Source organism: Manis javanica, chromosome 5, assembly GCF_040802235.1.
Source record: "Manis javanica isolate MJ-LG chromosome 5, MJ_LKY, whole genome shotgun sequence".
Taxonomy (NCBI): Eukaryota; Metazoa; Chordata; class Mammalia; order Pholidota; family Manidae; genus Manis; species Manis javanica.
In genome coordinates this window covers 108,180,620-108,192,790 of record NC_133160.1, presented here as the reverse complement: position 1 = coordinate 108,192,790, position 12,171 = coordinate 108,180,620, and the positions used below count along the sequence as shown (strand labels likewise).

General features: G+C 34.5%; 1 protein-coding gene across 2 annotated transcripts in view; it reads right to left on the bottom strand.

Annotated features, from left to right (window-relative positions):
• Nucleotides 1–12,171, bottom strand: part of PRKG2 (protein kinase cGMP-dependent 2) — a 107,462-nt gene that overhangs the window by 66,110 nt on the left and 29,181 nt on the right. For both annotated transcript variants that reach the window (XM_017659516.3, XM_037007320.2), the window contains exons 3-6: nucleotides 11,123–11,289; nucleotides 6,539–6,652; nucleotides 5,014–5,119; nucleotides 1,893–1,956 (exon numbers count right to left, since the gene is read on the bottom strand). In XM_017659516.3, coding sequence (XP_017515005.1) covers nucleotides 1,893–1,956; nucleotides 5,014–5,119; nucleotides 6,539–6,652; nucleotides 11,123–11,289 — 451 coding nt within the window. The remainder of the gene's footprint in view (nucleotides 1–1,892; nucleotides 1,957–5,013; nucleotides 5,120–6,538; nucleotides 6,653–11,122; nucleotides 11,290–12,171) is intronic.

Sequence of the window (12,171 nt, the reverse complement as noted above, 5' to 3'; positions counted from 1 at the left end):
TTTAGTGATGGGTAATTCCAATCCCCCTCCCCACCCCACCACACAAAAATAAAAACCTCCCAAATCAACTACTAAACAACATGCCAGATTCAACCTGTTTTTCTCAAAGATTAGGGAACCGGTCTGTGGGAGGGACAGCTGGCCCTGGACCTCAGCAGGCCCTCTGGCCTAACTCTGATGCAGCAGTAATTGGCTGCTGTCAGGACCTTGGCGGTGGGTCATTAGTCCAAACTATACTGGTAAATTATGTGCTTTTCTTAGCACTAAATAGATCCCATTACTCCCTTATTAATCACTTCTGCATCTGAGAATTTTCACACATTATAGAGACACATTTGTTTACCAGGTATGAATAAAGAGCCCTTTATAAACTGTGCTGCTGTCTGTAAATGCTGAGAAATAAAAAAGCTTTTCTAGCATGTTTTAAAAGATGAGACTTTCCAATTTGAATTGTGTGTTAATTAACACTGGGTTTGGGCCCCCATCTATACAGTCCGTAGTTATTGCCTATGACTGCTATAAATATGTCCAATTTACCATTTATTTTTAATGATACTAAATTTTAATATTTGCTGTCAGCATGGAATTCCCCTCTGGTAAATCTACTCTATTAGTATTATATTAAAAACACATTTCCTTGGTTAACTATATATATATATATATAGTTATGTATGTATATAGAGCTTCTCCAGCTTTAAAAAAAAATACACACTCTCAGAAATTAGGATGAATTATTAATTTGTAACATCTGTGATTGGGTTATGTTACATTGGGAAAATCCTGAGATGCAGGGCAGTCAGTCCTCTTGAAAATTACTTCATATCTGAGTGCTCTGAGGACACAAGGCCAGGCACTGTGTCGTCGTAGCCTGTCCTTGATAAACGGCTGGATGGGTTCCATGAATTGTAAATGGAAACATTACTGGTGTCACTTACACTTAAGGATAAAATGGTCAGGGCTCCTTTCTCAACAGATATTAGTTTACACTGTATATTGTGATTGACAGAGGCATGAATCTGTCAGCAATCGGTCTTGCAGGCATTGTATGTCTCCCACTGAGAACAGCTTTATAAAAGCTTCAAGTCTACATGTGACTCCTTTACTATGCCTTACCTCCTTTAAATTCCATAAAAACCATCCTGGCTTCAATGAAATCGGCCCCCAAATAAATTAGAGAGATGCTATTTGCTTTGATTTTTAATCTCTGAAATCTGAAGAGGTTTTCATATAACACATCTCATTAGAATCCAAGGTACATTTCGTAAAAGCATTATTCACGGACAGACTTGACTAGTCTTGGACTACAACCAACCATCTGCATGATGCCTTAATTATGACTTCTGTACACATTCCAATATGCCATTTGCCCCTAGATGTTAAAATAGGTAAAGTGCTTCTTAAGTGTGGTTTTTTTAAAACATCTTTTCATGGCCTAGAGTTTTCAAGTATGGAGTGTTGCCTGATTCAGAAACCTGCAACCAAAAGCTCCAATCCACACTTTACCCCATTACCTAATTATGCATCAGTGATTTCTTTATATAATGAAAACTCTGTAAGGGATTGTGATGTTAATTGCCGAAAATCAAATGCCTCTTGAGTAAAGCAGATTAGTTTTATAAAATATACTAAAAAGATTAAAATATGTAAATCAAATGTCGCTTAACACATGCAAATCCAATTTCCTTTTACACATTTCAGAAGAGTTGCCTCAACCATCTGAGCCTCTTAATTCAGGGTGAGTTGGCCTAAGGTTTTTCACAATAGGAAAAGCCTCCTGGTCTCTATAGACTAGTGATCTACCATCTTTTTCTTTTTATTCATTTACATTACTAATAACAAATAGACTACACTAACTTTTAATGAAATGTATTTTTTCTGTTAAAATTTCTTACCACTTCCAAGCAGTCAATGATCTTGGTTAATTTATCTTCAGGTAAATTCTTCAGCAAGGATACACTTCAAAATTAAAAAGAAATCTTTATTTAATTATCTTCCTGAATCAAACTACAAATACACATCTTTATGTAGATTCAAAAATCTTTACATGCATTTAAAAAAATAATATTCAAATTTTTCAAAAGTAAGTCTTCAAATATGTCACACATAAGTAATTGTATTTCAAATACACTGAAATTATATAATCATAGACATTTATCATAGGCAAGTAAATAAAGATAGTAAAAAACCATAAAGGGAAAAAAATCAAATTTTGTCTGTTTGGGGAAAAAATATTTTGTTTTTGTTGTCAGTTTTCATATCCAGAAATATATTTCTCTCCACATTGCAATATCTCTTTTATTAGCACAGGTGAGGAGTTCTGCTTCCTGGAGAGGACTGGATTTTCATCTAAATTCTTGCAATTTAAAGACTGAATCCACAGGGGCATGTGGGAATTAGCATGGAAATGATCTTTGATTATTAGTCATACTGTGCTGACCTTTAAAATTAATGGTAGCCAGAGGCATGTAATAGTAACATTTTTAGAGATAATAATAATATACAGAAAATGAAACAGAATACTGAAACTGATTATTTGAAAAAAAAAACTCAGAAATTCCACTCAGTATGATTAACCAATCAATATGATTAAATTGTTCCTTAGAGACATTTCCCTTCTACTTTACCCATTTTCGCTCAGGACTGTTGATATAATTTCTGTAAGATAAATACTCTTTCTTATCATCTACAATTTGATGCCTTTGAGGAAAAAATGATTGTACTCCAGAAATACATAATTGGATCTGATTTTTTAAAAGACAGCTTTAGACTGACCCTTGCACACATGCATGGGAATGAAGGTATGGGGCCAGGAGACATGTATAACAATGTTTGTATCAGAATAGTTTGTAATTGCAAAACACATCCCAAAGGGAGAACAGATAAATGTGCTGTCATAGCCACGTGACAGAACTCCCTGACAGGAGAAATGACTAAACTAGCCAAGTGGATGATCATTAACAAAAATTACTAAGTAAAAAAATCAAGTCACAAAAACACCATTTTTATGACATTAAAAAAAATAGGCTAAATTAAGTTAAAGGCAAAATACTAAAGAATACCAAGAAATGATTACTAAATTCAGAATACAGACTACCCCAAAGAGAGGGGGACAGGAAGCTGGGAAATGACATGAGGGCAACAACATTACTTTCTACTTTGAAGGTTGGGCAGTGGCTTGATGATGCTCATTTTGTAATTACATTTTATAACTTACATATATATACTTATATATGTAACTTACATATATTATATATACTATATATCTTCTGTATACATTACATAATTCATAATAAAAAGATGTAAGTGGAAAAAGATAAAGCTAACTGTATATTATAAAATAAAGAGAATTGCATTTCTCTAATCTCCCTATTGAGGAAAGGTAAAGGGTAACCAGAACTTGCCATGGATCAACACATGCCCATCATGACAGTTTTACTTCTGGTTCAAACTGGGATCTATAATATTAGTGAACATTTTCTCCTGTGAACCTATCACCTTAGGGTATTGGTGAGGAAATTGATATGAGAAAAATATCTTTATCTGTTTCCCCTTTATGAAGGCAGAGATCAGGTTTATCTGGTTCACTACAGAATCATTAGTGTTGAGGACCTGGCCATAAGTGTTTGTTGAATGAATGCAGAAATGAGATAACAACAGGAAAGAAAGAAAGAAAAAAGGAAAAAGTTATGTATGTAGTAGCAAATTCTCCAAGCATCTTTCACTAAGCCAGAACACACTAAACTCTAAGGGAATAAATTGCTATGCCTAGTGGTTAAGGTTTTATCTCAGATATTCAATTGTGACCCACAGGTACTGGTTTATTTATCCCTTTTTGGCCCCTGTTATGAGTATGATTCATTAGCTTTCAATGCTGACTTGTGTTGCTTAGTTGTATTTTGAGATCACCTACACTCAGGTACACCCATAACATGATGGCTAAGGCTTTGGTTGGCATATTGGTAAGGGACTTGCTTATTACTATTGCAGCACTCTGCCAGGAGCCACTATTTTCTCTTGGAAAGGAAATTAGCAGGATTCTGATTGAGACACCTTAACACCTACAATGTTCGAGTGATTAGCAATGCACTCATTCAATATTTATTGAGCCCTTGCCATATGCTAGGCACTGTACAGCCCTAAAATCATTGGCTTTGCAGACTACTTATGCAAGACAAAAATCACTATACTTAAAAAGAACTTAGAATTTATTTTTGGAAATTGCAGGATACTTTATTATATTACCAATTATCATAGGTAACATTTATTATAGCATGTATTATTACAGCTGCAGAGATTGCCAAAACACCTACAATAAGACACAGACATAGTTTAAATGAGGAACTTATATTCTTAAAGAAAAAAATTTTTGTATGTGTAACTGCCTTTTCCAGTTACATATGTATTTGTTTCTCTGTATATTTATGCACCCAAGTTGTTGGTACAGAACACTTCACAAAATGACTGTGTTCCAAGGGTTTGTATCATCATAGCAAGCCTGGTAACATTTTTGGTAAGTTAATTTGCTATAAATAATAGTAATTTGGAAGATGGTGTGGCTATGCAAATGAGAAAAAGAATGTCCCAAGAAAAACAAGTGAGGATAGGAGGATAAGTTAATTTTAATATTATTCTAAGCAAAGCATTATTAGGAAGATTATCTTCTGTTATCTATTTCCAAAATACAGTTTTTCAAAGTTAACTGAGCAAACCAGGTGCACATTTTAGGATTTTTTTTTGCACATTTTTCTATACTGTATACAATGGCTCCATCAATACAAGGGCAAAATTACTGAAAGAAATAAATCACTGCACAAGGCTAATTGGAATTAAATATAATTTTTTTATGTATTACGGCATTTTCTGCAAGGGAATACTACTGTCCCTTTGGTTTAATCATGTGGAAAATGTTTAAACAAGAGAAGCTATAGTAGAATAATTATTCTGATAAGACTGACATATCCACAAGATGGCTACAACTCATCTTCTGCTCTTTTGTCAATGTGTTATTCTTACCTTCTGAGGAAGTTTCTGTACTGTTCATCTCTAGCTTGAGCTGTCCTTCTCATTATATTCTGGAATACCTCTCGATCTAGTGCCCAAGTTTTAACATTGGTAATAGCTTTAGAAAAATCCAGAAAATAATAAAATATTGTGTAGCCCAAACATTAAGAAAACATTCCAAAATGTTAATCAATAAACTTTTCATATATTCTCATAAAACAATATTTCTTGGAAAATGCATTATTTTTCAACATGGAAATGGAAGGAAATAACAATAAAAATGAAAATAGTGAGTAATTTTATGAAATCATTTTTGACTTTGAAATGAACCATGGAAGCAAAAGATTTCCTTTGTAATTGTGTTTTGCTTAAGATGGTATTAAAATTAGTTTGCAATTCTTAATTGCACTCTGCATCATCAGGATGTATTTCAGATTTGTGCTGCTGTACAGAAGAAAGCCAGCCAGCCTGTAGCTAATTCAGAGAATGAAGAATTCACAAGAAGATAATTGCAAGTTAAAGATTTCTTTGTGTGTGAGGGTATTTTCATGTCTTTTTATGTTGTTTAGACATTGTTGCTAATGACAGCCAATAAATTTTAGGGATCTCTATGGTTACTTTAGTATAAAATGTATACAAGTCATTTTCAAAGACAAGTAAAACAGTTTTTGAGACAGTTTTTTTTATAGGAAAGACATTGAAAACAAGACTAAAATCTAAAAAGAAGAGCCGAAATAGCAATTCTGCATAATCTATGTGAAATTATGATTGTAAGATTTTATTTTTTAAGGGGTAATGAGAGTCTACAAAATAGATCAAAATCCAAAGTTCTGATTTACTAAACTTCAAAGAAAACTGGAATCATCTTGACATTCTTGTTAAAAACACAGATCCCAGGGCCTCATAGCCAGAGATCCTGGTTCAGGTTTGGAGTAAAGCCCTGGAATCTGCAACTCTACAAATACCTCAACAGTGCTGAGACACAGAACCCAGTCCGAAGTGCTGAGAAACACCAAATATCACATCTATTTAATTCAGAAGAAAACTCGAGACTACCATGAATTAAGTCAATAAAAACAGGAACCTGAAGGAAAAGCAATTAAACTAATACCAAAAGTCATTCATGAAAACTCATTAATTAATATCCCTTTTGATATTTATCCACTTTCTTTTGTTATAATTTTTCTGATTTACAATATGGTCAGAACCTCATACGGAATGGAAATCAAGCATTCTGAATAAACCAAATCAGGTGTTGACAGTAAAAAATTGAAGTGGTAATTAAAGCAAGCATTGGAATCATTCAGTTTAAAGCCATTTTAATATTTTATACACAGGTATCTGATGGAAAGGTTCTTGTAAGCTTGAGTTATTTAGACAAGTGCTTCAATATGATTCCTTTATAAGCAGAGCATTCCTATTAATAAGAGCACATGAGGCACAATGGGAGACAAAAAGACTCAGAATGCAATAGCGACTCAGATTGTCTTTAACATTGTGTCACAATTCAAAAATACAGCATTTCGCCTCCTGTTACCTTTCACGGAGGCTGTTCTTGTACAGTTGTATAAAATGGCTAGTTCCCCAAACGTGGTCCACATGGGGATGGATGACAGCAGTTTCTCCCCTTGGAACACCTCTAGTCGGCCCTCTAAGTGGAATTTTAAAAAAACACAATCAAAATCCTCCTGGATTCCATAAATTAAAAATAAATAAATAAATTAATTAATTAATTAATTTAAAAAAGTGTACAGGTAAGATTTCTTATGATTTCATTCTGACACAGTGGTTAAGAGTGCAGACTGAATGCAGTTCTGCCACTTACTCTTAGCTGGGTCACTTCAACAGGGTTATTCGCTCTGCCTGCGGTTCCTTGTGGATAATGGGGATGATAATAATGATATTCACCTCATACAGTTGTGAGAATTGAGTAAGTGAATGTAGGTAGGGAACTTAAAACAACGGCTAGCACATAGTAAATTCAATGTAAGTGTCAACTATTGTTAACATTATTATCATTGTTATAAAGTTCTTTCCCTGAAGCAATGGATGGCAAGTGTTTAATTTAAAATTCTTTCTACCCCATGAAAAATCTAGCTCATAAAACAAAGAACACAACAATCAGTGTACGTCTTGAGAACACAGCACGGCTGTGCACACTGACAGGAGGACTGACTTGTCATGACTGAGGAGTACACTGGCCCTGGAGTTAGACTGCCTGGCCCTGACTACTCTTTGGCTGTGTGACATTGGGTACATTAGTTCACCATGTCTCTGTTGCTGTCTAGCCTGTCATTCACTGAAGTGAATTAAAGAGAAGTCTCTAGAATAAGTGATTAATAAAGACAATATCAAGAGAATTAGAAGACAAGCCATAGACAGGGAGAAAATATTTTTGCAAAAGACATACCTCATAAAGGACTGTTTTACAAAATATACAAAGAACTCTTAAAACATAACAATAGGAAAACAATTCAGTTAAGAAAGGGGCCAAAGACCTAAACAGACACTCATGGAAGAAGATACAGAGATGGAAAATAAGCATGTGCAAAGATGCTCTACTTATATGTTACCAGGGAAATGCAAATTAAAACAATAATGAGATACTGCTACACACCTATTAGAAGGGCCAAAATCTGGAACACTGACTACACCAAATGTTGGCAAAGATTTGAAGCAACAGGAACTCTCATACACTGCTGGTAAGAGTGAAAAATAGTACAGCTACTTTGGAAGACAGTTTCTCAATTACTTACAAAATTAAATATACTCTTACTGCACAATCTAGCCATTGCTCTCCTTAGTATTCACTCAAAGGAGTTAAAAACAGATCCACACAAAAACCTGAACACAGATGCTTACAGAAGCCTTGTTCATAACTGCTAAACTTGGGAATGACCAAGATACCTTTCAGTGGATAGATGGATAAATAAACTACGATACACCCAGACAGTGGAGTATCATTCAGTACTAAAAAGATGTGAGCCATCAAACCATGACAAGACATGGGGAAATGAAAGTGCGTATGCTAAGTGAAAGAAGCCAATCTGAAAAGGCTACATACGTACTATATGATTCCAACTATTAGACATTCTGGAAAAGGGAAAACTGGGGGGAAAATAACAAGATTAGTTAGCAGTTTCCAGGGCTAGGATGGGGGCAGATGAACAGGCAGAGCCTGGAGAATTTTTAAAGCAGTGAAAATACTCTCAATGACATTATAATTATGGACATAAGTCACTATGTCACTATACACTTGTGTGAACCCATAGAATGTACAACACCAAGGGTTAACTCTCATGTAAACTCTGAACTTTGTGTGATGATATGTTGATATAGGTTCATCCTTGAATTAAAAAAAAGGACAATTATGATGAGTGATAGTGTTGATGGGGAAGGCTATGGATGTGTAGGGGCGGGGATATGGGCAGTCTCTGTATCTTCTGCTCATATGTGTTGTAAATCTAAAACTACTCTAAAAAATGAAAAGTCTTGTAAAAAAGACAAAGAAGAAGCGTGCTTGACACTAGTTTTCATCAAGGCAAAGGTTGGGGAAGGGAGAGGCAGCACTTCAGGCAACCTCGCACAATTCTTTTTTTGTTGTTATCATTAATTGACAATTACATGAGCAACATTATGTTTACTAGACTCCCCCCATTATCAAGTCACTCCCACATACCCAATTACAGTCACTGTCCATCAATGTAGTAAGATGCTGTAGAATCACTACGTGTCTTCTCTGTCTTGCACAGCCCTCCCCATGCCCCACACGCACATTTTACATGCTAATCCTAATGCCCTCTTTCTTTCCACCCCTCTTATCTCTCCCTTCCCACCCATCCTCCCCAGCCCCTCTCCCTTTGGTAACTGTTAGTCCATTCTTGGGTTCTGTGAGTCTGCTGCTGTTTGGTTCCTTCAGTTTTTTCTTTCTTCTTATACTCTACAGATGAGTGAAATCATTTGACTCCTCACAGTTCTTATGCCCTGCAATTGTCTTTTCCTTTCCCTTCCGATAAATGCAAATAAAACCCTACCTAATAAAAGTCATATTCAAAAAAGACATATTCCTAGAGGAAGAAAAATGGTAGGTTATTTTCCTGCCCTTGAAGAATTAGTGTTTCCTATGCCTAATTTACCACTAAACAGCTCTGTCTGGCCATTCATTCACCAAATCTAATCTGAGTAGCTACATTGTGCCAGGAACTGGTCCAAGTGTCAGAGACACAGAGGAAAAAAAACAAAAGATACTATTCCGATGGAACTTATATTCTAGTAAGAAACAAACTGTTTTGGCTCCAACTCCTACAGATATGATATATAATTTAATAATTTCTCATTACAGCTAAATTCTGTTCAATTGAAACAATTTAGTGGTACTGTTGAGTTGATATCATGAATTTTAATGCATTTTGAGGCTTCTTTTTCCTAACTGGTTATGCCTTATGAGACTTGAACAATACTGAAGAATTATATGGAATCAAAAGTTCAAGCTAAATATGCTTTTACCATTTTTGATCTTCAATATTATATTTTATAAAAGGGAGATTTTTAATTAACAAATTAATTTGCTCAATCAGTCAAATCAGGAAATTCAGTCTTTAGATAAATCATAATTAATTCAAATAAGAAACTATCCAATTTTCTTTTCCATGTATGTTGTAGCCCTGATTTCAGTGGCTGTATTGATGCTGACTTCTGTTCTAACTCTTCTCTCTCCAAGCCTTTATCAGAGTTATTAGCAAGGAACAAGATGGACTGACATGGGTTTCTAATCCTTTCTGGCACGATCCGTAAATATTTGTTGACTTAATGACCTATCTTTGCTTGCCAGTGTTGATAAAATAGAAGTGAAATGACCAAGAGAAAAGTTGAAAAAGGGGAAAATTGCTCTGGATCACCTGTTCCTAAAAACTTGAAATTTTTAGTTTTAGAAATAATTTAAGCTGTCTAAATTGAGACTATAACTCACTTCTTGGGTAGAATAAATGAATGACTTTTTCTTAGGAATGACTATATAATTGTAAGGGTGCCTACAAAGATGTTTATGGCAAATAAACACCAATAATTATGAAAGTAGCATGTTTAAAGAGTCAAAGTATAAGAAAACAATCTTTTATATACTATAAATAGAATAAAACATGTTTATTAGTTTGTTTGGATAGGCAAATTCTGCCTACAACTAAGACCCCAATGAAACAAGAGTCATAAAAGCATGGCTTAGATTTCCAGGAACTGTAATGCAAAATAGAATGCCACAGCACATCTGAGGTCACCACTCCAGCTGGTAAGACAGCGTACCCTTTTACCCTAAAACTCAAAGAGTTGTTGACAAGGTATTCAATAACCGTAAGCTCTGTTCTGATAATTTCTTGCTTCTATATCTCAGAGCATTTATTAGAGTACTAGTATAAGACTCATATATTTGATATGTTTTGAGAAAAAAATCCTTTGTCCATCTAATCATTAAAATCTACTCAGCATTTACATAAACATGTTCAAGTGACCATATATAGAGGAAACCATTTAAATAGTTCTAAATACACCAGTTTTAATCTTAAGGCATTTCATTTGGCTTACCTGTTGGTTAAATATACCTAAATTTTCTTTTGAAATCTTTAGTACATGACCATAATATTTTACAGAACCATGAAAATAACTTTTTTTCCCTGTTTTATCAACTTTAAAATGTGAATATAAGCAGCAGTATTTTGAATAGAAACACCTTTTTGTAGTTGTTGAGTGGCACTGTGATTAAAAGTGTAGAATCTTGAGTCAGATTGCCTAAATTTGCATTCTACCTCCACCACTCTACTTAAGCTCTCCGTGACATAGTCCACATTAGTGACATGGACATAACAGTATTTGCCTAACAGAGTTGGTGGGAAGATGAAATGAGATAACTCTGTTAAGTGCTGAATAAGAATGTCTGACATACAGGAAGCAATCAGTAAATATTATCATCATGATCACATCAACAATGTTACTATTTCATGAGCCTGATCTGTTATGTTTTCTACAAATAGAACAACCACTTTTGCCTTTTTATAAATATTTGCACAACGTCATAAGACAATAGGGTAAATATCTGTTATATGATAATTGCATAATTTGTGAAACTCACCTGCTAGCACAAAGATATGGTTTCCTGGTTCTCCTTGCTTAATGATGTAACTCCCCTGCTGGTAGTTTCTCCCATACATGCATTCCACCATGTCTTTGATCTGCTGAGGATCCAGTCTCTTCAGAAACTGATTTTTATTGAGGGCATCTGTAATGAGCTTCTTCTCACTGGTATAATAGAAGAGATGTTAGTTACATAACATAACAGTATATGAAAGCTACTATTTTGCTGTTTAGATTCACTCCATGTTGATTCTTGATATTATTACCTATACACTTAAACAAATTTAACAGCAAGGACAAATTGTTTTCCTAGCTCCACCAACACTTGACCCTTATAACTACCATACTTTATATGTAAAACCTTTGAAAATGTTTTTGAATAGTTTTCTGATAATCATTACTACACCAATTTTATTATCACTCCTAATTGTCAACATCACAAATGCAGCATCTCTTAAGATCCTCAGATATGCTACTAATGGACACATAGAGTTTATACAGAAAGTAAATTTGGTTTGTAAGCAGAAGTATATTTAAGCTACTACAACATAGTATTCATTTACTGACATATGCACACATGCACAATGCCTATAGTACTAGTTACTTTTTATCTTATTTAATCCTTACCACTAACCTGTGAGATAATTACTATTCCTACTTTATGGATAAATGGACTAAAGATAAGAAGCAACTTAATTCTCCCAAAATTTAAATCTAAGTCTGTGAGTCAGAAGTTTGTGCTGCTTCCATCCCACCCATTGTCTCTCCCGAGCGAGGGAAGTTGGCTCCCTGCAGACTCACTAGATTTGATCAGAAGTAGAGGGTGATGGTGGCAGTCTGGGTTTGCCTAGATTTTGACTCTTGGTATGTCTAGACTAAACAGAACACACATTTCCGATCTCATAACCTACTCATTCCCCAAGCCCAAGACCCATTTTGATAATAATGGAACACTAAGGTTTCTTTTGGAAAAGAGTAGCTCAAAATAATTACCCAATCTTCATTATCAGAGATGTCAAATGTTTTAATTAACACATTTTATATGTA